At 50.6% G+C, this 27,323-nt stretch overlaps 1 protein-coding gene across 4 annotated transcripts in view; it reads left to right on the forward strand.

Annotated features, from left to right (window-relative positions):
• ZDHHC3 (zinc finger DHHC-type palmitoyltransferase 3) overlaps nt 1–4,080 on the forward strand; it is a 57,518-nt gene extending 53,438 nt beyond the window's left edge. For all 4 annotated transcript variants that reach the window (XM_046665508.1, XM_046665532.1, XM_046665516.1 and 1 more), the window contains one exon: nt 1,327–4,080. In XM_046665508.1, coding sequence (XP_046521464.1) covers nt 1,327–1,578 — 252 coding nt within the window. In that variant the 3' untranslated portion in view covers nt 1,579–4,080. The remainder of the gene's footprint in view (nt 1–1,326) is intronic.
• The last annotated feature ends 23,243 nt before the right edge of the window (nt 4,081–27,323 follow it).

A 27,323-nucleotide genomic window follows, 5' to 3' on the forward strand; every position in this document is an offset into this window, starting at 1 on the left:
ATGGTGTGTCCTTCCCAGTGCACTATATCCAAGGTACATGACGCTGATGCGTCTCATTCCTGGTGATATTAACTTTCATTGGGTTAAGGTGGTGCCTGCAAAGTTTCCTTACTATGAAGCTACTGTTTTACCCTTCATAATCAGTAAAGTCTCTTATGAGCAGACACTTTGAGATCAGATTCTTTAGACTACAATTTTCTCAAAAGCCAAGAAACGTAAATCTCTGATATGGTGTGGGAAGACAGAGTACTGGAGAAGAAGAGCTGACCCAGGATGTGGTCAGATCTCAGTCTGTGTGTGTGCCTCAGTTTCTCTTTCTGTATAACATAAAGGTTTATACCAGTTATGTGAGGCTCTTGTGTAGAAAAGAAGAGAAAGCCTAGAACTAGGTACTCAGAGATGGTTCCAAGGTGGAAAGAGTCATGTCAATGAGCAATATCTGTGCCCGGCAAACCTGCAGCCAATTCCCTTGGCTTCCAGAAGAGATGGAGAAGGCAGAGGCCCCAGTGAGGGGTAAAAGGCTCTGGGCAGGGTGTTGTGGGCCTTGAGAGCTGGCCCGCTGTGTCTTTAACTCCTTTGGCTTTCTCCCCTTACCCAACACCCTCTTTCTGTGGCCTGGCGGCTGAGTCGCAGCCGACACCCAGAGGCAGGTGAGTGGTCAGCTTGGGAGAGGCCACAAGGTGGTGTGCTGCATGAGCAGCCCTCACGCCAGCCTCTGCCTCCCCACAGTGACCCTGTGCACCCTCCAACTGCTTGCTGCATGTTGGCACTAGCCATACACTCATGTGCTTCTTCATCTCACGTGTTTGTATCCTGCACTCTCACCTGAACCCTGTCATCCTTCTTCATGCTAAGTTTGCTGTGCCTACCATGGTGGGGAGTGGTCCAGAATATTTAGGGAGGGATCATCTGTCTTAGTGGTCTCAGGATGGGTGGGCCAGCTCATGCCCAGAGAAGCCTGGGATGTCACTCCTTGGTCCTTGGCCACTGGACAGCCTGGCTCCTGTGCAGCAGCTGGCCTTACTTAACAAGGCTGGGCAGCCCTGGCACCTGTGGGAGGGAAGCGGGGAGGGCTAGTGGTAGGTGAGAACCAGGCCAGTTCCTCGAAGGTCCTTCTTGCTGTGCTACTCCACGTTGCTCCCCACTCCGCCCCCTCAGCCCTCTGAGGAGTCTCCAGCCCTGACCTGGCCTACAGCAGGCTGTGCCCCAGCAGCCCCATCCACCCATGCCCTGGGCCTCAGTGCCGGGCTGTGCCGGGGCTGGGGGTATGTGCCCGAAGGTGCACAGCCCTATATGCTGACCCTCTTTATCTCACTGTCCCTCCAGGGCATTGAGCGCCTCAAACGAAAGAACCAGCCGAGGGAGCACACGGGCAGCTGGGAGTCGGTAAAGGAGACCTTTGGTGGGGACTTCTCCCCGAACTGGTTCAACCCCTTCTCCGGACCGTGTCATCCAGAGCCTCTCCGTGACGGAGACTGGGTGCGGCAGGTGACTCTGTCAGACACCGACAACATGGAAACAATGACGGAGTCTGAGGAGGGGAAGGACAAGGACTCTGTGGAGGTGATAGATGAGTAATGCTGCTATGGGGAGAGGGACGGACACTGAAAAGTCACTGTCAACCTGTCACTGGCGTTGTGGCTGTGGGGTTCATGGGTGTGACGCGCTCCCCTGCACCCCGCTGCTCCCCTCGGGTCTCTCACTTGGCGTGGCTGTCCTCTGTAACCCCTCCTCTCTCTCCCCGTGTTGAGCCCGGTCTGGGAGGTGGGGGATAGACTAGGGATGACAGAGGAGGGACTTTTTCTGAGTCCATCTAAGAAGAGTCTGCTGGGAGAGGGAGCGTCAGGAACCATTCTCCAAGACTGGGCGTCCTCCGCCGCTTGCACAGCCTCCCCCAACAAAGGGAGCTCTGAACAGGGCTGCTGGGGGCCAGAAAAGAACTCACCTTAGGCTGTTCTTGGGATGTCTGTCTTCTCATGGGAAGGTTGGGGCCCTGCTCCTGGCTTTTGAGAAGTAAGGCCATAACATTATGATGGAAGGACAGAGCAGGGCTGGCCTTGGGGACCGGAGGTGGGACCCTGACATCAGGAGAGATCAGCCTGGAAAGGCTGCAAGCATCGCAGGCCACTCCCCAAAAGGGCTCCCCTGCCACCGGCCTGAATTAGGAGAAAGGCCTGTGCCGCAGCTGCCTTCGGAGTCAGGCATGGTTTGAGAGGACCCCAACACTGGGCTGCAGATACACACATGCAGGACGTGCCCAGTTCGGAAACAAGCCTGAGCTATGGCAGCTGCGTCAGAACTTAGCTCCCATTCCGCAGACACGAGAGGCTTCATGGAGTCACAGCTTAACGCTGTCCTGCCGTGTGGCTACAGATCTGTCCATGCCCAGGTGGGAGTTGGGGGAGGACCTAAATAGGGCTTCTGGGGACTCGGACCTCCTCCACCAGAACGGAATTTACTTTTCCCTCCTGGATGGAGTCTGACAACCCACCTAGGCAGAACTGACCAGAAACCTGACCTGTTTGTTTTAGGCCAGTTTTCCCAAGATAACGGCCACCTTGTGTCTGAAAGGGCGGGTGGTAGCCAGGGCCTGCAGATTGATGAACCAGGAAGACAGACACACACACACACCCTCACACTCTACCAAGATGAGCCTGGACCCTGGTCCCCCCATTTGAAGGCTGAAGGCCCAAGCAGGGGTCCCTGAGCTCCAAAACCCCACTCCAGTGGTTCCTGAAGCAGCATCTTCTACACAAAGCCCAACAGAAGGGTTCGTCTCCCCCTTTGGTGTAAGAATGGCTCCCCCACCCCGGCTCCCAGCGGAGGCCTTTGTTCTTCTTTTTGGCCCATTGCCCCAGGATCAGCTGGCACCAGGGCGGAGCCTGCCCACGCGATGTCTCTGTTCCAGGGCCCCTCTTCCAGCTCCAGGCCAAGCATGAGTCCTTGTCCAGGGGGGGCTGTGGCCCCAGTTAAATGGGGAAGGAGGTCAGTATTCAGAGGTGCCACCTAGGACACTTTACGAAGGCTCTGGTGACCGTGAGAAAGAAAGGAAGGCAGCAGCGCAATCCTCGGGCAGTGTCCTCGGGCCTTCCCTGAAGGGCAGTGGCTCTGCAGAGAGACCCCTGCCTACAGCTGATGACCGCCAGGCTCCAGGGCTAATTGCTCGGAGGGGCTGGTGTTCACAGAGCCACCTCTGTCCTAACCCCTGCTCAGAGCTCTTTCCTGATGTCCCATGAGAGGGCTGGTGGCAGGACTTGCATTGACAGAGCAACCAGAATGGCTCGGGCCTTCCACAGCCAGGCCATGGACATCTCTTCTTGGTCCGTGTCAGCTTTCATATTTATTAATATTTATTAACGAAGCCCATTAACTCGTAGTCCGGGCAGGGCGTTGCCACTCACCACTTTGGGAGAGAGCTGTCGTCTGACCGTGGAGACCCACTGTTTGTTGTCCTGACCAAGAAGGCAGCCCTGGGGTGCCCACAGGGTGAATTGTGTACCAAAGAGACTCCATCAGTGCTGTGTGAGTCCCAAAGGAGTCCGCGGTCAGCGGGCAGGGTAAGGGGAGAGGTTCGCTGGTCACCGTTTGCTGATGATGTCAGTCTGGCAGGGTCAGGCCGGAGGTCCGAGGTGTGTGCGTGAGAAAGGCCCTTGCACAATGGCCTTGAAATTGCTCTTCCTCCAGCCGGCTTGGCGGAAAGCAGAGGTCCGTCGCCATGAGCCCCAAAGCCCGCTCTGGGTTCAGGTTGGTTGGTGGGGAGGCATTTTACCTGCACAGAGTCAGACCGGCCCCTCCCTCCTTGCTGAGCCCATCTCCATGCTAGACCTCAGCCACCTCAGACCCTGTCCTGGCAGGGGCTGCACCGGGCCCCAGCTGGGGCTGCGTGGGTGACAACCTGTCTAATCCCCACACCAGTGGCACAGTGGCCTTCCCTCTGTGGCGGCTGGCGACAGTGTAACATTCTGCTTAGTCTCAAACTGACAGCATTGCAATGCTGTCAAAACAAGACAAGGGCCAACATTGAGGGAGACTGGGCGCAAACTTCTGCTTTTTTCTCTGAATAAAAAGCTCTTTTCTCGACCTTGGTGGCTGGAGTCTCCTGTCTTCAGCAGGAGATCCCAATCCAGACCCCTGGCTGGCATCCTTCCTCTCGGGTCACCTCGAGGGCACCCCTAAGAAAGCATCTTTTCTCCCATTTCCCGTGGGGAGACCAGTGAGTGTCATACACAGGCACCGAGCTGCACTTGCAGAGTTACTAACTAAACCCTTCTCTCTGGGTCACCTCCTGTGTGGTATTTCCAGCAAAAGGAAAACTCACCTGTCATGCAACAAGCATTTATTGAACACCTACTATATGCCAGGGAGGTGGGCGTGGGGGCAAGAGTGCCCAGGATTGAAGGGTTTGACTTTAAAGCCAAGCCCCCACCCCTGAATGTCATGCAAATTACACACAAAATAACCCTCAGTCAACCCACACACGTGCCTCTGCCTGAGTGTGTCCAGTTGGGGTTACAGCCTTAGGGAGAGGGGCTGGGTGTGCTGAACAGGGCCTGGAATAAAGCAGCCCGGCCCCTTGGAGAAACAGTCCTTGACCCGGGAAGTTCAGAGGATCGGATGGCTCACCAAGTGCCCACGTGATCCCCAGCACAAGCTACCTTAAGAAGCTTGTTCACAGAAAGAAAAAAGTGACCCAGGGGACCAGAGTCATCTGGAAGCAGTCAGTTTAATTAAAAGCGTATTGATCATTTGAGCAGGTCTCTGGAGGGCGGAACAAGAAGGAACGGCTCGTGCTAACAGAGACAGGCTTTCAATTGGCACAAGGAGGCGCCTCCTCCCAGGATGACGACCGCCCCCAAAAGTACGCCTGCTCAAGGGAGGGGGATGTTGGTGGCCGCAGGGTCTCCCTCCTTTCCCTCTCTGAGAAAGCACAAGCCTATCCCCAGGCCTGGGGCCATCTTGGGGTGGGTTCCTGTGTTGCCTGCCAGCTCTGTTTGCAAGCCATCCCTCGGGCTCACCAAGGCCACCAGCGCTGGTGAGATGAGGCAGTGGGCAAGGCAGGAGGCTTCAAGTGGAACACCTTGTGGTGTCTTCTTTACCCCAAAGATCAGTAAGGGGCATCCTTATTTCAAACCCATCTTCTCCTCAGGCTAGTCAAAGTCAGTATCCCCTGTGGCTGGCCCGCCCACTCTGTGCCTTGAGGTGGAGGCCCACAGGGTTGCAAAGGCAGCTTTATTCCTGGGGGATGATGGATGGGAGGGAGAGGGGCTAGGGTAAATTTTGCTTCCTTGTCCATATGAAGGCTAAAATGGACAGAGGGAGGAATGGAAGCTATAGGCTCAGTGAATCCGCAGACACCTGTCTGTGACCACATCCAAGGGAGCTCCCACCTGAGGGCCCTCCTGCAAAGGGAGGCACAAGTCTGGTGGAGTGTCCAGGGGGTACAGGGCCGGCTGTCCTCGTGCTACCGGTGGGCTGCGGCTGCTGAGCAGGGCAAGGGCCTGGGATCAGCCTGCTGCTGGGGGAGGGGGCTTCTCTGGTCACTCTGAACGCTGCCTGGAGGAGGTGGGCTGTTTCGGGTGTTAGAGGTGAGAGTGAAATGTCTGGAGGGGAGCGAAGTGGAGGAGGCTGCTAACATCCTTGGCGAAGGTTCAAGGCCTGTCTGGAGGGAGCAGGAGGTGTGCAGTGTACCCTCACCAGGACAGGTGTGGCCATTCGTCATCTCCCTCCCTCCCTGCATTGGGCCCCTTGAAGACATGATTTTAACTTATCAACACCATCGCTCACAGATCAGAGGGGCTGCTCAGTCACCCACCAGCACCAAGGGGCTGGGGATTCTTAAACCTGGAAGGCTGGAAATTCCTACTAACCTGCAGGTGCCCCGAAGCTCACCCGGCCCTGGGGAAGCATGGGAGCCATGGCACTGGGCTTGAGGCGCCACAGTTTCAAGCTGCCTGAAGTTACAGGAAGTCAGAGGCCAACCGACACCAGCTGGTCTCTCAGTCCTGCTTCTGGTTGGTGGGCAGCCCCAGCCTCCACTTAGGGTGTGCAGATACCGGAGGGGAGGCGCCCATCCACCTGTTGTTCCCCAGACTAGGCCCCCTTCAGGGAATAAGCAGGTCTGGGAGCGGGGCATCCAGGAGAGGGACTCCCTGGGTTTCAGGTGGAGAGCACCTGGGGAGCTTTTGACAAATACTGATGATTAGGCCCCATGCCTGGAGAGTCAGACACAGCCGGTCAGGTTGGCACATGCAGTCAGCGTGGGGGACCACTGGCAGCATCTCGGCTGTTAGCAGCATTGTTTATAAATTGGCAAGTTGAGGACCAAGTTCAGCCTCAGACGTACTGTCCTGGTCCACATGGTCATTTCCACAGCTTGAATTAGTTGCACCTGGTAAGATCCAGGAGCTTACACTATAGAAGACCACACACTCTCCTGTAGCTTATTCTGCAAAATCCTGAAGGCAGACCTGGGTCCCCTTAGGCACTCAGGTCATCCTCTGTCCATTTTCCTTTTCAGCCCGTTTGACTCTCAGAGTAGTCCTGTGAGCTGGACAGGTCGCACTATTATCCCCATTTTATACATGAGGAAACTAAGGCTCAGAGTCTCGGAGCCTTGCTCAGGGTCAGTCCCCTGGCTGGTTGAGAATAAAGCTGGCCCCAGTATGGCACTCACCCAATCTGGGACCCCAGCTTTGAGGCTTTAGATGACTCAGTTACCTCTCTGGGCCTCAGTTTCCTCAGATGTAAACCAAGGTGATTGAACCAGCTGGTTTGCAGGGGCTCTTCCAGCTCTGACATTTCACAGACCCTCCTGGGAACCCTGCCCAGGTCGACAGAGCTTCTTGCTTCATGGATGTCAGCAACAGTTGTCTCTTATCTGAAATCTGAGAGGAATGTCTGTTTCCCGACGAATCACCCGCCGGGAATCACCTAGCCTCTCACTGTGCACAGTGGTCTGGGGGCCGCCGTGCTGGCAACACCGGCATCACAGGGGAGCGTGTGAGAAATGCAGACTCTGAGGCTCCACCCCCACGTGCTGAATCAGAATGTGCCATTTAGCAATATTCCCCAGGTAATTTGCACATTAGGGTTTGAGAAACCCTGGTCTAAGGGAAACAGTAACCGACTGGTTTTTCCCTGGAATATTCAGACACCCTGTAAGAAACAGGCCATCAGAAACCTTCTTTCAGGAACAAATCATAAGAGTTTGGTAAAGTCCTTTGCTGGGTGTATCAGCATATCAAAATCAACAATTTCCATATAGTCCAGCGAACAATTAGAAAATATAATGAAAAATATTTCATTCACAAAAGCAACAAAAACTGTAATACACCTTAGAATTAATCCAACTAGAAACATATGAATTATATATGGAGAAAACAATAACACTTTTCTAAATGTCACAAAGAAGATCTGAATGGAACAATATCCCACATACCTGGAAGGTAAGATTCAATATTGTCATTTGCCATAATTCTCCCCCAAATAAATTGATAAGTTCAATACAATACCCATCTGAATCCTAACAGCTTTTAAAAGTTCTATGGACAAGAAAAATGGGGGGGAGGTGTGTGGAGGGACATGTGCCTACTACGTATCAATATGTGCTGTGGAACTACAGTAATTTAAACGGCGTAACATTGCATGAGAAGATAAGCAAGTTAGAGTCCAGAGACCCAGATATATACGGGAATTAACAATATGAGAAAAATAGCAATTCAAAGCACTAGGAAATGATAGCCGATTGGCAAGGTTGTAGCTCTACATCATCGCACACCCAAAAATTAAATTCCAAATAAATATCTAATTGTATAAATAAAGCTAAGAATTCTAGAAAAAACAGAGGTGAGTATTTCTCCATTCTTGGGGTGACATGAAACCCAGTATCCTGAAAGGAAAGGATTGACAAATTCGGCTACATTAAAATTTAAAAGTTCTAATGATGAAAGGCATCTTAGAGGTTAAAAAGATACAGACTATGATAGACGATTTGCAACGCATAGCACTCCTTATGTATTAAGAGCGGCAGTGGCAGCTGCCGTGAGGAAGAGTGAAGGGTCCAACTTTCCTCCTGACCTGAGAGGTTTTGGGCGCAGAGAGTCACGATGTCAGAGCAAACGCAGCCAGTAGACTTAGGTCTCCTGAAGGAGGACGAGTTCCCTGCGGAAGACAAGGCTGGTTTAGATGAAGATGCACATGTCTGGGAGGATAATTAGGATGATAACAATGTACAGGATGACTTCTCCAGTTATGAGCCGAACTAGAGAAACATGGTTATAAGATGGAGACCTCATGGCATCCAGAAGAAGTATTGAAGCAACGTACGCGTGGACTATTGACTGAATTCTAGGACAGAGAACCCAGCGTGGGACATTTTAAAAAAATGTTTATTTCATTACCTGCTTGGATTTATTTTTGATCTTGTAACACAAAAAATAAATGTTTTGATCTAAAAAAAAAAAAGACTACACACAAATTAATATGAAAAAATAAGTGACTCAGAAAAAAGGATATGAACAGGCAATTCACAGGGAATAGTCAATTAACATAAGAAAAATATTCAGTCACAAATAATCAGAGGTGCAAATTAAAACAATGAGATTATTTAACCATTAGACTGGCAAAAATAAAAAAGATCTATTAGTGGAGCATAAATCAATGCAATCTTTTCTGGAAGCAATTTGGCACTAGCAAAATATACCTACATTCTGACCCTATGACCCCCTACTGGGAATTCACATTTCAGAAATACTTGCACACATGTGCCAAGATATATTATTATTCAGCCATTAAAAAGAAGAACCAGAAGAGTTTTTAATACCATGGGAGAAAATTCCTTTGTGATCAAGTTAAATAAAATAGACTACAAATTGCTACACATATAACATTATCTCAACTGTGTAAGCATTAGTAATAGAAGAAAGAACAAAACCCACTAAAATGTTAAGACATTATCACTGAGGGAGGAGATTATGATTTCATTTTCTTGTATTTTCCAAGTCTTGTAAGTCTTTTGTGATAAGCACTCGTTACTTTTTAAATTCTATTTATATATTTATCTTAAATCACTTTATCGAGATATAATTTACATTCCATAAAATCCACACTTTAAGCTGGACAATTCAATGGTTTCAGTATATTTACAGAGTTGGAGTAACGTGTTACTTTTGTAATCAGAGAGGGAAACTACCAAATAAAAGGAAGAGATAGTAATCTTCGTTCTCCAGAAGGCATGTGGGAGAGTTCTGTGGTCATAATTCTTTGGGGTTCTTCAAGTCACCCTTGATTTTCTAAGAGGGGTAACTACCTAGGATTCAGGTGATTCCTTCTTCTCCACCCCTCCTGTGGTCTTCTTTTTGGCTATTTCCTTCCTCTGTTGACCCCCGCGCCCCCGCCTCCCCTGCCAACCACTCCCTCCCATTTTGTTCCCCTCTGCCTCTTCCTCTGCAAGTGGTAATGCTTGGTCAGCCCTCCAGGAATGAAGAGAGGGCGAAACAAGAGGACGTATGTGCAGCGCCTTGCAGAGTGCACACAGCAGCCCTCACTCATGGGAGTCCCTCTTCTGTTGTCGCCACTTCCATCCTATCCTCGGTGTCCAGACCCAATGCAAGGAGGGGAAGCCAAGCAGTTCTGTAGAGCATGGCATTTTCCAGAAGTTTTTTGTTGCAAAATCTAGTGAGAGGGAAGGTTGGAAGTTGCTGGTGCCATGAATCCTCACCCCTGGACTTGTGCCTTTAGAGCCGTGGAGCCCTGCCTCTTTCCACATTGTTGCTCGGTCTCATGGCTGCACAGAGATGGTCATCCTTCCACTCTGTGTCAGAAACTTAACACATACCGTCTAATTTGCACTTCACAACTACCCGGTGGAATAACCCAAGTCCAGACAAGCAAATCTGCCCAGAAGCCTCCAGACTAAAGTCTTCTAAAAAGTCTCACTCAAGTTTTAAAAGCTTTTTATCTACATCAACATTCCAATTGTCATGAGGCTTCCTGGTAAATAATTGTTAAGTGGTTGGTTCTTTGATAAATACCCTGGGAGGCAGGGGGTGGCAGAAAGCAGAGGACAAAGGGAAAGGCCCTGGGCGGGGCCCTGGAGAAAGGGCTTCCAGTGCTGACTCCACCATCCGCCTGCAGTCTGGGAGGTCACCCCCTCTCTGGGCAAGTTTCACATGCATGAGGCTGGCGTTTGACCTGAGGCTGACAAAGCTTTCCCCAGAACCTTTACTGGCTACTACCTAACTAAAAAGGGGGTCCATCAAGTAGGGCCTGGTCCAGCCACAGGATGGCAAATTCATTACCTGACCGAAGTTCCAGGGTTTTTCTTTGACAGAGTGAGTGAAACCTATGTAACGGTAGCCGTGTTGTGCAGGATGTGCTCATTTTGCTCCACCTCATCAGGACATGAAGGAGCAAAATGAGCTCCTTCAAGAGGAGGACACGAAGACTGTGTCCTCTGAAGCAAGAGAGCACACACACAGGGTCATCGTTCACCCCCTGGGACACAGGAGGCTTCCTGGACTAGGCGTCCACGAGGTCTTCATGAGGGGTTTGGAACAGCGGGCGTTAGGGGCAGGAAGTGGGAGGCAAGGGTTAAGAAGGCATCAAAAAGAACATCCTAAGCCAGCCATAAGGGACTTCCACTGGGCAAATTTGGGGCAATTTGAGCACAAACATAATTAAGAACAGGAATGAATCTTAAACTATTGGGAAAAAAATGAGATCCGTGAGTCCATACAGATGATAAATTGATTGATAGATGATAGATAGATACATAGATACACACACAGACAGATGATAGATAGATGGGGGTGAAAGGAGGGCTCAGCTTCCAGGAGAATACTGGAGGCCAGCAGGTAAGGTGGAGGGAGAGCTGGAGCTGGAAAGTCACTGTGCAACCATCACAGAGAAGGTGGGTTTAGGCAGGATGCTAAATCTAGGCATGGGGAATTTTGATGAGAAGCAGGATACTTGCATGGTCTTAAAGTGTCTCCACACAGACCACTTACTAGTTACAAAGAAAAAAATTGTAATTACAGAGCAGAAAAATTGGACACCTTAACCACATAATCGAATTTAACATCTCCATGAGGGGCAGGTGGACAGCATGTGCCTCCAGATGTGATGTCCGAGAAGGACACAGCATTACTTATGTAATATTCCAGCCAGGGATGCATAACAATATAAAGATGCTAAATTGTCAAACTCAAAAATGAGGAATGTTCTATTAAAAATGAAGGGGGAGCTCCATTCCTCAAAAATGTCAATGTCAAAAAAGACTGAAAAAGGCTGAGGAACAGTCCCAGCTTAAAGGAGCTAAAGAGACATGACAACTGAATGCAACACATGGCCCTGGACTGGAGGAAAAAAATGTTATAAAGAACAAGATTGGGTCAACTGACCAACCTGGAATACCGATAATTTCATTAGATACAAGTGTCATGTCAACACCGAATTTCCTGAAGTTGATCACCATACTGTGGTTGTGTAAGAGAACATGCTATTCTGAGGGAATACACACTAAAGTGTTTAGGGGTAAAGACCTATAATGTATGCAACTTATTCTCAAATGGTTCAAAATTAAAGTGTGTGTGTGTGTGTGTGTAAAGAGAGAGATGAAGCAAATAGGCCAAAATGTTAACAACAGGTGAATCTAGATAAAGGGTATATGGGTAATCTTTATACCATTTTTGCCCACTTTTCTGAGTTTAAAATCATTTCCAAACACAAAACTTTAAAAAAAGAGCCCCCTCGTTTCTAGCTTGTACACTTGACAGGTTTTTAACCTCAGGAAGGCAGGTGTGGAAAAGGGTTGGTGTCAACAAGAGACAACAGATGTCCAGCACCCTCGGGAGAGGCCGGTGCTGGTGATGGGGGAAACGCCCTTGAGCGTAGCCACAGGGAGGAATAAGTTGGGCCGATGAAAGATGGAGAGAAGAGACCTAAAAGAGCAGAGAATTTCCAGAAGGAGGGGAACATCAGTCATGATTCAGGCCCTGCCGCCAGAGGTGGTGAGTAAGAAGTTGTTGGTGCCCCCCACACAAGGGCAGCCTTTGTACAGTGGTGGAGGCAAAAGGCAGCTGGGGTGGGGTCAGGCCAGGGGAGGAGGAGAAGGGTTATGGCCGAGGAGCTCGGCCACAAAGAAGATGCTCCAGAGTGTCCATTATCTGTTCCTGGGACGGGTCCCTTCACCTAGTTTGCAAGAACCTCGAGAACAAGTGAAGTTCATAGACTACGCGTGGTGCATAGTAGGTGCTGCTTCTCGCTTCCTCTTGTGGGTCTCCCCGGACACACTCCCCCAGCCGACCTGAGTTTCTCATTACGTTCACCCCGTGGGGTGAAGAGAATGTACAAAATGTGTGCTTCAGGTTTAAAGATGTGTTTGTCCACACTTTTCACCTCCAGGTGGTACTTTCCCACGATGATATTGAGGGGCTGCTCACAGCCACCTTGACCTAAGCAAAGACACAAGACATGCTGGACACATCCTCCTTTGCCACACCCTGAGTTCTAGAATGCCTCCCAGAAGGATTCATCAATCCTAACAAATCACTCCGTCTGGAACCAGCCCGCGTCTTTCAGAGACCAGGAGTGGTCGGGGCTCTGAACGGTCAGGATGGCCTGGGTTGGGCAGATGCGTGAGATGGAAAGGCAGCCACGCAAAGCAAGAGGCTTTGGCAAGTCCCGCCAATGGCCCTAGACAGACTTGGTTGGAAGCTTCACGAGTATCGTCACCTCTCTGAGCTTCACTCTGTTTACTACAGCCTGGAGATGAGACCACCTGTTGAGACAATCCCATAAATAATGCAAATGTAAGGTGCCTGGCTGACCCAGCACCTCAGGGGACGAGCTAAATGTCAGCCATATTTTGCAGCAAAAAAAACCCCCTTTCTCTGTTGTTGGAATACAAGCAGCCTGAGCCCCAGCGGGGCATCGATCCCAGGGTGCCCCCGGCTTTCCTCTAGCCTTTTAGGCTAGATAATGGCTGGATAAATAATTAGGATAGACAGACGTTGCTGCACCACAATGGCACTAGTAATTCTTGTCATTGTCACAAAACACTTCTGTTTGAGACCCAGGATCCTCCCAAATCCTGTAGATGCTGGTTATTATAAGATATCTTCTAGGAGCAGTGGGCTCTCAGCTCAAATCCCAGCTCTGCCTCTTACCGGCTATAGGACCTTGGCTCATTACCTAACCTCTTCTGTGCCTCAGTTTCCTTATTTAGACATTTGGAATGATAGTGCCCCTCCCCCATGTAGGACTGTATGATAATTAAATGAGCTAACACACTTTACTATCATTATTTTGCTGGTTGGGAAACTGAGGCTCAGAGAGGAGCCACAGGAGGTGAAGTGAAGACAGAACTCTCTTGACACAACTCCAGAATCCACCCCTCTAACTCCCCACAACCCTGTTGCATGCGGGAAGAGGGAGGAGGTGGAGCCCCTCAGAGGGCATGTCCTGGGCACCAGCAGGACAACTGTGACAATACCCATTCCCTGAGACTCAGTCACCAGAGCTCGCGCCCAGAGAGCAGACCATAATTTCACCTTCCCGGGTGTGTCCCCAGCACCGTGCTCGGCACCCAGTAGGCCTCTGATGGTTGTTTCTTACAAAGGCATGCAGGGGAACCTTCCAGAGAGTGGGAAACGTTGTAAACCTTGACCTGCATGGTGGTTCCATGGGTATATTTATATGTAAAACTTCACTGTGTGTACACTTAAGATTTGCATCCTTTATTTGTGTTAGACACCAATAAAACACTTTAAAATAATACTTGATTGAATGAAGAAATGCAGCTCCCTCCTCCACCCTATTTCTGTCACGGGGGTGTAACCATGAAGCCAACCTTCCCACCAGGCTTAGCACAAAAACCAGATGTAAGGAAAATGAATTCAAAGGCCTTTTCCTGGAGAGATTTTCATGACACCCGAAAAACACTCAAATGCTGCAAAATCAGGGCTGGGAGTCTGGGATCTGGACAGGAAGGAGAGGCAGGAAGAACCCACAGGCCAGCAGTTGGCCCAATTCTCTCATTTCCAGCTGCAGATTCTGCTTCTAAAGTAATCCGACGCAATTGTTGCCGAACCAGGTTCGTTTTTGCCCACCACCCAGAAAGCGAACACCGAGATGACGAGATTGCAGCAGACACAGGGTTTACTCACAAGGCAGCCATGCGAGGAAGCGAGAGCATGAGCCTCAAACCCGCTTCCTCGAAAATAGGCACTCAGGGATATTTATGGGGTAGGGGCAAGGTGGTCTGAAACGTGGAGAGAGGTGATTGGAGGTGAAGTAATTGATGATCTGCACAAGTAGTCAGACTCCATGCCTCTTCATAGGACCCATGTTCACAAAATGGCGGTGCTAGCATGATCTGAGGGTGGAGTTTTTAGCCTCTTGACGTCAAAAGGTCGCCTATCAGACATCTGCGCGGGCTCAGTTGATGAGTTGGTGGTCTCAACGGGCCTGAAGTGGACAAGGGGTTCTAGATCCTGAAAAACAGCTCAAACACCCATTACTGTGGTGACCCAGGCTCCAGGGAGATGTTGTCTATAGGAGCCTAGCGGGAGTGAGAGGGCATTTTGCCTAAGCAGCCAGTTAACAATGGGTGGGTTAAACAACTAAAAGCTATAATCAGTAACTGCATAAAGGAAAAAAAACCTTTGGTTCTTAGCTACTTAATCATCAGTGGTTAACTCTCTGCTGTTTCACACTGCCACTTTAAAATCATGGAATTAACCTCACAGTTAAACTTCTGGCGATTTATCCTAAGGAAATATTCACAGGCTAGTCCAAAGATCTGGCTGGGAGATGGTTCATTACAACACTGGGAAGACTGTGGATGGCTGTAAAAACCTAAGGTTCCCAAGAGGGGAGGGGCCAGTCAGCCACCATGAGCCCGTCGTGAAAATCTCTCCCACAGGGACCACCGACCAAACGGGGAACCCTCACAATATCTTGTAAAGTGAACGAAGGGAGAGACAAAACACCCCCATTTTTGTATTTAAATATAAAATAGTCATAGAAAAAAGCCTGGGAGGAAGGATTGACAACTGTTCATTGGTGGGATGCTGGGTAATTTTTATTTACTTCTTGCTAATTTCCTCCAGGGAACACTGTCCCTTTTGAAATTAAAAGGGGAAGAGGTGAAATTAGGAGGTTTGAGCACAGGCAGTGCTGCTGTGCGCCTCCGGCAGGCTGCCCTCTGCTGTGGGCTGGTTTCCAGCACTGTAACTGACGGAAAGTCCTGTAACATCCCTGAGATGTCCAGACTTTTTGGACACGAAGGAAAGGTGTGGGTCGGGGGCACTAGGCGGTGGCCTCCCCCTGAAAGCAGATGGTCCGCTGGTCTGGGGCTCAGGTACTGAAGGCATCATGGGAATGCTCAGCGAGGCCAGGAAAAGGCCCCTCAGATTAGGCAAGGAGCCTGCCAGAAGGCAGCCGCCGCTCAGCACCCGCCTAGCCCGCCCTGCCCTCCACGTCAGACTCATGGGGAATGGTCTTCCACCAGTGACCATGTTTTGTGGATGACCTCGGGTGGAACACCATCATGGTGTTGTTGGAGATGCTTGGATTGGCCCTGGAAACACCCGAGGGGCACAGAGTCTTGACCTTAGCCCCCCTGCTTCGGGGGCAGCCTGCTTCGGGCGTACCTGCTGCCCACTCCGTGCGGCAGCCCTCAGCCCCTCCTCCTTCAAGGCTCCTCGCTAGGCCTCCGGCTCCTGGGGCCCTGCGTGCAGCCCCTCCCCCACCCTGTGCCCTCGCCCCCAGGGCCCCCAGGCCTCCCTGTGCCCTCTGCAGGTCCAGCCGGGAGGACACTCCCGCCTCCTGCTCTCCAGGCCTGCCGCATCACCCCGGGGAGCCCAGGCCTCCGTCTTGCCTCCGCGTGTGAACGCTCCGCGGGTGCCTCTGCCCCGTCCCCGCCCCCATCTGCTGTGTGTCACTGCTGCTCAGCCCTCGCTGGGCTCTGCCTGGGACCGAGAAGCTCGCTTACTGCAGGGCAGCCGGCTCCACCTTGGCTTCTCTCACGGGAAGAGGCGGACTCCACCGCCAACCTCGCCGGCCGTCAGAGGACCTTCTTCACAAACGTCGACCAGGTTGTGTCAAGACCTCCGGGGACTCCCATTGCTCCTGGAACCAAATCCAGCCCCTTTCCGTGGCCTGCACATGGCCCTCCTCACAGCTTCTCCAGCCTGCCCACCCTCCTCCCACCTCCCTGCAGTGACCAGTCTCTGGTCCCCAGAGAGCCGGTTGGTGACAATACCGGTGGCGGATGTTGCCTATTTGGGGACCCTTGCACTTGCTGTGCCCCTGGCCCCCTGCTCTCAGGTCCTCACCTGGTGGTTCCTGCATGGGGTATGGGTCTCAGCGGGGAGGCCTCCTCCCAGGGCAGCCCTGCTGACCCCAGGGGCACCGGCCCCTCCAAACGCTGTTGTCTGCCTGGCCGGAGGGCTCTCTTGGTTTGCTTCCTTCAGTGCTGGTGCCCCTGCCTATCATCTCCTCCTCTTGTTGGCTCACTGTTTTTCTCCCTCTACTAGAACGAGCAGCTCTAGGAGGCCAGGGACTGCTTTCCGCTGGATTCCCAGAGCCTGGGATGGTTCCTGGCACATAATAGGTACTCTACGAATATTTGCTGAGTGAAGCAGGGTCATATACGTAGATGCTCAGCAAATGTTTGTGAGAGGAATGCGCATGTACCCAGGGGCATGATACAGTCACTGAAGTTGGGGACAGTGAGGTCCTAGTCCACCGGGTGGAGCAGGTGGCCCGCAGCACAGCACAGAGTAGGTGCTTATTTCATCTTGGCTGAAGGCAGTGTTCCCATCGTAATCTCCACCAGCACAGTCGAGGAGGTCCTACGCCTGTTCCTCCCTCGGAGAAGGAGGGCGAGGTGCTCTCCCTTGGGAAGCAGTAGCGTATGTCCTCCTGTAAAGTTGATTGCTTTGACCTATTTTTAAAGCTTACAAACTACATTAAACAAGCAAGACACTTGGCCCCCATCATCTCACTCCCTGTCACAGATCTCACAGATTTCCTGTCAGTTCCCCCGATTGTGCTTGTGCGCACAGCTTTACCCATCACCAGCGGGTGAGCCATTTCCTATTATCTTTGCATCCAAAGGGTGGTGCTTACAATCACTATTACTGGCTTGCCTCCAGCCCACACAGCTATGGTGTCAGCAAACCTCAGCCCTATGATTCATCTCTAGAAATGTCCCAGACCCCTCTAAAGCAGTTGCCCTGCTGAGTCTCTGCTCTCTCTGCTCTGCCGACTCCCCAGCTACCCCCGACCCTGCCCCGCTCCTGGCCAAGGAACTGGAGCATCGGAGGTTGGAGAACTCACCACCAGCCAGGCCCCAAGTCAGCCTCCCATTCCATCCTCACTGCACCCCATATTATCCCCACATTACAGATAGGGAAACTGAGGATCCGGGAGGCTAAGGCACTCCTGGCTTGGACTGCTCCAGAAGGGCCCCCTCAGGCTCACAACCCACATAGTCCCACCCCAAGCCCGGTGGGCAGGGCCCCAGGCTTTGCCTGTGCCGAGCTGCAGGTGCAGGCTGTCCCCGGACTGCAGCGCCCGGCTGAGCACCAGCCACAGATAACACACCTGTCCTTGTTGGACCACGCATTTGATGTCTGGAACGCCAACGTGTGGTGAGAAATAGCATTCTCTTTTTTCAGAAAGTCAGCGTGGAGAACCTTCAGCAACAGCATGTGGAAAACAAAAGAAAAGAGAATGTTTATTTCCTGATCGTGTCTTTCTGGCTTCAAAATCTGGCGGTGCGGTGAGGTGGAGTAGGGCACAGCTGGGTTTGCATCCCTGCTCCCCCTCTCCAAGGCTGTGGGCATCTCTGAGACTCAGTTTCCTCACCTGTAAGAGGGGGGTGCATGTACCTACTTTGTGGGGTCACGTGGGGATGAGCTGAGACACATGGACGTCAAGGCACTTCCGTGAGTAGCGGTCAGGCACCCCCCTTCCCTGCCAGTCCCCGTCCTGCAGAACAGAGCCATGAACAGGGTGGTCTCCAGAAGCAATACAGAAACCACACAGAGCTGCCAGAGAAACAAAGAGGCGTGGGCAAGCCAGGGCGGGGGCAGACAAGGCCTCAGACCCGGGGGGTCAGCCCCGACTGACGGGCTGCAAATCAGACCCCATCCTGAGGTGGAGTTCCCCACCGCCACCCCCACCAAAGAGAAAGCCGGAGTGGAAAGTGGCAGGTTATGCCCTTTCACCCAAATAGAGGAGGAGGCACGAAGGAGCTCCCTTTTCTTTAATGCACATATCTCTTGCCGTTGTTATAATCAAATTTGTTTATGCTGTCCGAGCTTGAGAACCAACCCTCTCCCCTTTATCCAGGGTTCAAGCTCGTGGTCACAGAAGGGAAATGATCCTGATAAGATGCCTTGGGGTAGCTCAGCTGTTATCATCTTACAGAAGTAACAGTGAGGCCTAGAGCATGGGCGTCGGTCCTGGCTGCACACGGGCATCACCCAGGAGCTGTAGAAGCTGCTGATGTCCATCCCCCGAGAGTCTGATTCAGTTGGTCTGGGTGTGGCCTGAGCATCTGTATTTTTAGAGCCCTCAGGTGATTCCAGTGTGCAGCTGAGTTTGAGAACCGCTGGCTCAGAGCGGTTACTGTGAACCAGGCAGAGCCCCACGTTAGAAGGACATCAGAATCACCCAGACTGCTGGGCCCACCCCCAGAGTATCTGATTCGGTAGGTCTGGGGTGCAGGTTTCCTGATGCTGCTGATGCTGCTGGCCCAGGGCCCACACTTTGAGAACCACTGGATTAAAGCTCCAGGGTGACCTGTGAGGTGAGATGAAGTGAAGTGAGATGGGTGGGGCTCATCCAACAGGTGAAATCCATTCTGCAGAGTGTGGAGGCCAGCAATGAAAACCCTGACTGCAAATAGGGGGGTGATCACACCCACGTGACAGCACTGCCTTGGGAACTGGGCTGATGATCTGTTTGGAAACAGCACGACATGCTCATGCCTGAGCGGCCGTGGGAGAGGGGTCTGCCAGGTGTGCTCCCAGGAGACAAGCTCCCAGCACGCCACCTTCCCTCTGAGACGCTCCTCAGGGCCTGCTCCCTCTAGGCTGGGGAGGCTCCTCTGGCAGACAGACCTACCAGCACAAGCAGCTGCCCTTCCCAGGCCCACAACTAGGTGGGGTCAGGAGCTACACTGTCTGGAAGGACTTGAGTATTTTACCAATGGCAAAGCTCCTGCTGTGGGAGCCAGGGCCAACTAAGGAGAGGGATTTAACAGTCTCACCCACTTTCTGACTCATTCCTGCTTCCTCAGGGATGGGGCAGACTGGTGCCCTGGGCAGCCGGCCTGCCCAGCAGGGCCCAGGGATAAGGGCCCAGGCTTTGTGGCAGGAAGCAGGGAGGAGTGGTTCAGAAGTCCAAACCCTGACATAGTCACTCTGGGTCTGAGTCCTGGTTCCATCATTCCTCACCAGGTGGTAGGGCCTTCGGCAAGCTCCTTCAGTTGTATCCTCGCCTTCTGAGAATGATCAGCGCAGTCCCTCCCTCATGGGCTGATGTGCGCATTGAGTGCTTGGCACACAGTAGGTACTCAGCAAATGCTGGCTGTCTCTAGTGTCAGGCAGATCTTGCATGTAGCGGGTTGAATGGTGGTCCTCCAAAAGATATGTCTACCCAGAACCTGTGAATGTGACCTTATTTGGAAATAGGGTCTTTGTGGATGTAATTAAGGATCTCGAGATGAAATCATCCTGGATTATCAGGCTAGTCCCTAAATCCAATGACAAATGTCCTTACAAGAGACAGAGAGAAGAGGGGGAGCCCTGTGGAGACAGAGGCAGAGATTTCAGGGATGCAGCCACAAGCCCAGGAACACCTGGAGCCGCCAGGAACTGGAGGAGGCAAGGCAGGGTTCTCCCCTAGAGCCGGAGGGACCCAGGCCGGAAGGACCTGGCCCTGCTGACATCTTGATTGTGGACTTCCAGCCTCCAGAACGGTGAGAGAGTGCGTTTCTGTTTGTTTAGCCATCCAGTTTGTGGTCATTTGTTATGGACACCCTAGGAAACGAATACAGGGCACATAATCCATGTGTAGGACTAGCGTGTCCCCCCCCCCCCACCTCTCTGGAACACTGCAGGGAGACCCGCACATCCCCTTATGGCAGGTCTGGGAGGCCGGAGGGGCCCTGGGCCTTCAGAAAGCCGCACCGGAGCTGTCATTTTTAAGATACCTTTGTATTCTGTGACTACTGCACCCGGATGGGGGTAAAAATGCATAGATAATGCCGAGTGCTTGTAATTTGATAAATGCTAGGGGACCATCCAGGTCAGGGAGGGAGGGCTGCAAGAGGTGTTGGTGGGGCACTGCCTCCTTGTTTTGTGCCACCAGTGGGCGAGTTGGAATTTAAATTCTGAGTATTAAAAACAAAACAAGTCTCTATCACTGATGATTTTCACTATAACCCTTGCCTAGTGGAGTCTGTGGAAAAAGGAAGACACCAGGAAAAGAGAGGCAATCTCCAGATGGAGATCAGTTTTAGAATTTTAAAAAGCAAAGTTGCTTTTAAACCAAACTAGCGTTAGTTGCTAATGAGCTCTTGTGAGGGCATCAGCCTCAGAAGCAGATGATTTTCCAGCCTGTGTGCGTATTTATGAGTGGGTCCATTGGGGCTCTCAAAATGACAAGACAGAGGAGCTCGAAAGGACCTGCTTATCGCTTGGACTTCAGACACAAAACAGCTGTCTGGTCTTGCAGTATCTCAGCTGCCGCTGGCTTCATTATTATCTTTTTAATCCTGAATCCACAGAGCTAACTGCCCGCACACTGTCAGGTGCGCTGGGCTGTCTGAGCCTCCGCCCAAGCTGCGCTGCATGAAAGCAGCCCAGGCTCAGTGGCCAGGACTTCAATCATGGACTGCCGCAAGATTTCAGACACCCCTCTGCGGGGCCCCTAAACTATGAAAACATCACAGATGCTGGCTGGACCCCTGGGTCACATGCAGATGCCGGCAGGAAAGAGCTCGTTCTCCGATGGGACCGCGTGAAGTCCAGCTGCTGATGAGCTCTGTATTTCTGAGGCCAAGGCTCATCGTGTTCCTAGCTCATGATTTCTGCCAAGAACTGCCGGTTGGGGAGGGCACATCACAGGGACTCCACATGCTCCTGACACATCAGGACCCCTGGGGGATGTCTGGGTAGGATGCTATTGACCTGTGTTTGATTTTCCAGATCAGCCACAGTTTGCAGCTATGGACTGACAGCCTGCCTCTGTTTCCCTCACCTTTCTCCTGGTACACACACCACAGGAGGGCCATTTAATTATTAAATGCAGCCGTCCCTAGAAAGCGGTTGATATTTTCTGGGCTGCTCAATGCACAAATGGTCAGGACAAATGGTGAGAGATTATGTAAATCCATTTCAAAAAAGTTTGAAAAGTCAGGATTTCGTCCTCACCGATTCCTGAGTTTGATGTGTCATTGTGGTTAAATCATATGAAAATACTTTTGTCCCTGTGCGTACAACCCTTTTGGATGAAAGGTCTGGGGGAGAAGACGGGATGACAGAAAAGTGTAAAGTGATGATTACTGAATGGGACACACTGAGTTTGTGATGATGGAGAGAAAGCAGAACCCCAGCCCCGAGGGAAGGAGGGCACTGACGATCTTTGCCCCTCAGAGCTGTTCCGGGAAGCTTCCCCTCTTCCTGAGGGAACTGTCGGTGCTGTCTTTCCCAGCTGCTGCGAGCACTTTGAATCCAGACTGACTGCTGAGCCCAGGACCGCACCTGACAGTGCCAACCGAGAGGGCAGAGGCCCAGCACCTGCGCTTGCCCCCAGAACACTTACAGATGTGGTCCATACAGCTGTGGTGAGGCCACAGACAGGCATACTGTTTGGAACTGACTGCCTCAGGCAGCCCCTCCAAAACTGGGGCTGACCTGAATGAGTGGGTCTGGGCTGAGAACGATGGGAGGCCACAGTGGGGCCTGGCAGCCTGCGCTGCCTCGTGTATAGAGCTATAAGCTTCTCTCCTGAAACTGCCAGGGAAGACTCCAGCCCTGATGTCAGTGCTCCTCAAAGTTGGTCCTAGTGGAGGAAATGGACCCTCTTTATGTGGCCCTGGGTTAGATATGATCCTGCCGTGGCTGCCAAGGTGTGGTGCTTGGGAAAGGGCCATTGATTAGAAATAATAAAACCTTGGAACCTTCCATACTGGACCTAGGAATTCAGGAGCCAAGATGAACTGATATAAAAAGGGGGGAAAATGGAGAATGGTACATCTTTGTCTCTTATGTGACCCCAACAATGGGTCACCAAAAACCAGGACCCAGTGACCTCGTCCGTGTGTGGTTACCATCAAGATCAGCTCTAGAAGAGCTGGACTAACCTCTACTAACTTGCTGGTGTTCTTTTTGTTTTTTTCCTTCAAGTTAAAAAAGTAAGGGATGCTTGTGATTTTAAATTTTGTTTTATATTTTGAACACATAATGCATCCACATGGTTCACGATTTTAAAAAGTTCTGCCCCCCAGCCACTTTGATGCATCCTTAGTTGGCAGTTGCTGTAAGATCTTTCTGAGATGTTGTAAGCATTGAGAAGAAAATTTGTTATAATTTTCTTTTATTTATACAAGTGGGAGCGTATCGATGGGTTCTATACTTTGAGTCTTTCCATAAAGTAATATATCTTGGGAGATGTTGGAGATCTTTCCATTTGCATGTGGAGACCTGGACCATTCTTTTTCATAGCTACATAGTATTCCATTGAATGGATGGCCCATAATTTATTTAACTAGCATCCGACCCATACGCATTTGAGCTGCTTTCAGTATTTCACTATTATAATCGGTGCTGCAAAGAACGAGTTTGCACTTGTTCTTTGTATGTGGTTCTTTGCGTGTCCTGTGTGTGGTACATCTGTAGGAAGAATTGAATGCCTTGAAGTGGAAATGTTGGGTCACAGAGCATAAACATTTGTAATTTCGATATTAATGCTCTGCTTTCCACAGGGGCACTTGTAATTTTTTTTTAATGATGTTAATTCTACTGCAAGGAGCCAGCCTGGTGTGGCAGTAAAAGGCCCAGACCAGGGGCGAGGAGATCCGAGATGGCTCCTTGACACTGCAGTAACCCACTACGTGTCGCTAAAGGCGGCTTCGTTAGGTTCCTCACTGTAACGCAAAGGGAAAGAATGATGATGCCCAGGAATGGCAATCGCCTTTGCTGGCTTAAGGGGAGGCAAAGAGCAACCCCGGTCCCTTCGGATAATGAGAATGAGGTCAGCAGCTTTCTGCTGTCCTGAGGCCCAGCGCCTCAGCACTGCATTTTCAGATACAGTAAAACAAACCAAGCCCTGGAGTGCACATGGCACTTGCGGGAAGCCTTGGCTGGACCCTTCCACGCAGGGCTCAGGGATGCGAGGGGGATGCTTTTTCTCTGTACTGGCTTTTGCATCATCAGAATTTAGCACCACATGCATGAATTACTACTTAAAAGTTGAATTCAGATCTTCTTTGTCTCTCCCCCGTCGAATCTACAACTAATTGGACATTCACCGATTAACAAAGGATATCCAGATAGCATCTCAAGATGCCTAAAAGTCTCGTGCTACTACACATCGGAAGGCGGACAGACTTCCCCCCGGGAGGAGGTGGAAATAGGTGAAAACTCTCCAACCCCCGACCCCTGACCCCCAGACAGCCTAGTTCCTGCAGGAGGCTCTCTTCCAGCAGACTCCCCCATAGCACTGCCATACACCAAGGGCAGGAGTGTGCACTCACCAGCGGAGCAACGGTGGAAACAGATGACAACAGCCCTACCCAAGCCCCCCGCGATTACACCTAAGCCCAGGGGGAATCCCCAGGGTCCTGCAACCACCAGCAGGGAGGCCCTGCCCAGAAGCCAGAGCAAAGAGAAGCTCCTGGTGGGCCCGGCATGGCACCAGACCACAAGCTGCCGCTGCGCTCACAGTCTTTGGCACACAGCTCGGTGCAGGGGGTGCCCGGACTTCCCGTAGACGTGTTTGGGGACATGGTTGGAGCTCCAGCGCCTGGCTCTGCGGTGCGGGGGAAGGCTCCGGGGTCCCGCACCTCCCCAGCAGGGAAAGTCTCTGCTTGCCATTAGTAGGGAGGCCACGCCCAGAATCCAGGACAAAGGGAAGCTCCCAGTGGGCGGATTCCCTGGCATGGCACCAGACCATAAGCTGCTGCTGGGCTCACGGTCTCTGGCGCACAGGTCAGTGCAGGGGGTGCCCAGACTTCCCATGGATGCGCTTGGGGACTGGGTGGAGCTCCAACACCCAGCTCTGCGGCCCAGGGGGGTCGCTCCAGGGTCTCACACCCCCCAGCAGGGAGGGCCTCTGCTCACGATTGGCAGGGAGGCCCCACCCAGCATTCGGAACACCAGGAAGCTCCCTAGAGCAGAATTCCCCACAAGGCAGGAGCTTACAAGCCACCGCCAGGCCCACGGACTCTGGCCATGTCCCAGATGAGGCAAGGGGCTCCCGGAGATCCCATGAGAGTGGAGTGGGGCAGAGTAGAGCTCTGGTGAAACGGCTACATACCCCAGGGGGGAACTCCAGGTTCCTACAGCAGCCTCAGCGAAAGCCTCTGCACAGCACTAGTGGAGAGGTCCCGACTGGCAATCGCAAGGCGGGAAGGCCCTGGGGCAAAAGCAGCACAGCTAGGTGAGCTAACAACAGACTGCAGAAGATACCCATAGCTCTGCTGGGACCTATAGTGGACAAGTGTGATCTTGTGGGCTCTGTTAGGGACAAATCAGTGATTATAGGTGATCCTGCTCCTGGCTGATGGGAAAGCCCACAACACCGCTGCAGACCACAAGGAGGGAGCACGTCTAAGTGGGCTGCAGCAGTAGGCACCAGCAGCCTGAGGCCCCCTTGTGATTGCCCCCACAACCGACGAGGGACCCCACAGGACCACTGTGACTACGAGGACGGGTCCAGGCCCATTCAGTAACAGCTGACAGGGTTCCCGGTTGGTGCAGTCTAAACAGCTGCCCCCGCACCCACCCCCCCCGCCCCGCCACAACAGTCACAACAAGGGGAAGCAGCGACTAAACTCTATCTCTATGCGGAGGCACAAATCCACGCCATCAAACAGTATGAAAAAATATATTAAATCTCCAGAACAGAAGGAAAATGATAAGCACTCAGAAAACAATCCCAAAGACAATGAAATCTATAACCTAAATGATGATTTCAAAACTGCCATTATGAAAAAACTCAATGAGTTAAAAGAGAATTCAGATAGACAACTCAATGAGTTCAGTAGCTATGTCACAAAAGAGCTTGACACTATAAAGAAGAACCAATTAGAAATACTGGAGATGAAGAACACAGTGGAGGAGATTAAGAAAAATCTGGACTCTCTGAACAGTAGGGTCGATAATATGGAGGACAGAATTAGCAATTTGGAGGATAGGAATATAGAAATGCTGCAGGCAGAGGAGGAGAGAGAACTAAGACTAAAAAGAAATGAAGAAACTCTCTGAGAATTATCCGACTCAATTAGGAGATGCAACATAAGGATTATAGGTATACCAGAGAGAGAAGAGAAGGAGAAGGGGGCAGAAAGTCTGTTCAAAGAAATAATAGCTGCGAACTTTCCAAACTTGGGAAGAGAGACGGAACTTCATGTGACAGAAGCCAAGAGATCTCCAAACTTTATTAATGCAAGAAGACCAACCCCAAGGCATATAGTAGTGAAACTAGCAAAAGTCAATGACAAAAAGAAAATACTAAGGGCAGCCAGGCAGAAGAAAATAACTTACAAAGGAAACCCCATAAGGCTATCAGCAGATTTCTCAGGAGAGACCTTACAGGCTAGAAGAGATTGGAATGAAATATTCAAAACTCTGAAGGACAAAAACCTGCAGCCAAGAATACTCTACCCAGCAACAATATCCTTCAAATACGATGGAGAAATAAAAACTTTCCCAGATAAACAAAAGTTAAGGGAGTTCATCGCCACAAAACCACCTCTTTAAGAATTGCTCAGGAAGAAACTCATTCCTGAAAAATCAAAAAAAGGAAAGGGGTTACAAAATCCAGAACAAAGGAGATAAGCAGAAGGACAATAACACAAAGTAACAGCTCTCCATCAGGACAAAGTGCAAAAGAACCAGACAACAAGTGATAAAATTGCAACAGTAGGCCCCCACGTTTCAATAATCACACTAAACATGAATGGATTGAACTCTCCAATCAAAAGGCACAGAGTGGCAGGATGGATCAAAGAACAAGATCCAACAATATGCTGCCTCCAGGAAACACACCTCAGCCCCAAAGACAAACACAGACTCAAAGTGAAGGGATGGAAGACAATACTCCAAGCTAATAATGAACAAAAGAAAGCAGGTGTTGCCATACTTATATCAGACAAAGTAGACTTCAAAGCAAAACAGATAAAGAAAGACAAAGAGGGGCAGTATATAATGATAAAAGGGACGCTCCACCAAGATGACATAACACTTATAAATATATACACACCTAACACAGGAGCACCAAAATTCGTAAAGAAACTATTAACAAAACTAAAAGGAGACATCAACAGCAATACAATACTAGTAGGGGACCTCAACACCCCATTAACACCAATGGACAGATCATCCAGATGGAAAATCAACAAGGAAATTATAGAATTAAATGAAAAATTAGATCAGATGGACCTAATAGATATATATATAGGACACGTCATCCAAAAACGGCAGGTTACACATTCTTCTCAAGCACGCATGGAACATTCTCAAGGATAGACCATATCTTGGGAAACAAAGCAAGCATCAATAAGTTCAAGAGGGTTGAAATAATATCAAGCATGTTTTCTGATCACAATGCTATGAAACTAGAAATCAACTACAAGAATAAAGCTGGGAAAGGGGCAAAAATGTGGAGACTAAACAACATGCTACTGAACAAACAATGGATTATTGAAGAAATTAAAGAAATCAAATATTATCTGGAGACAAATGAAAATGAAAACACACCATACCAAATTATTTGGCACGCAGCAAAGGCAGTCCTAAGAGGGAAATTCATTGCAATACAGGCCCACCTCAATAAGCAAGAAAAATCTTACATAAACAACCTCAAAAGACACCTAACGGAATTAGAAAAAGAAGAACAAACAAAGCCCAAAGTCAGTAGAAGGAGGGAAATAATAAAAATTAGAGCAGAAATAAATGATATTGAAACAAAAAAGACAGTAGAAAGGATCAATGAAACAAAGAGTTGGTTCTTCGAAAAAATTAACAAAATCGACAAACCCTTAGGCAGACTCACTAAAAAAAAAAGAGAGAAGTCTCAAATAA

The sequence above is a fragment of the Equus quagga genome, chromosome 1, assembly GCF_021613505.1.
Source record: "Equus quagga isolate Etosha38 chromosome 1, UCLA_HA_Equagga_1.0, whole genome shotgun sequence".
NCBI classification, from domain to species: Eukaryota; Metazoa; Chordata; class Mammalia; order Perissodactyla; family Equidae; genus Equus; species Equus quagga.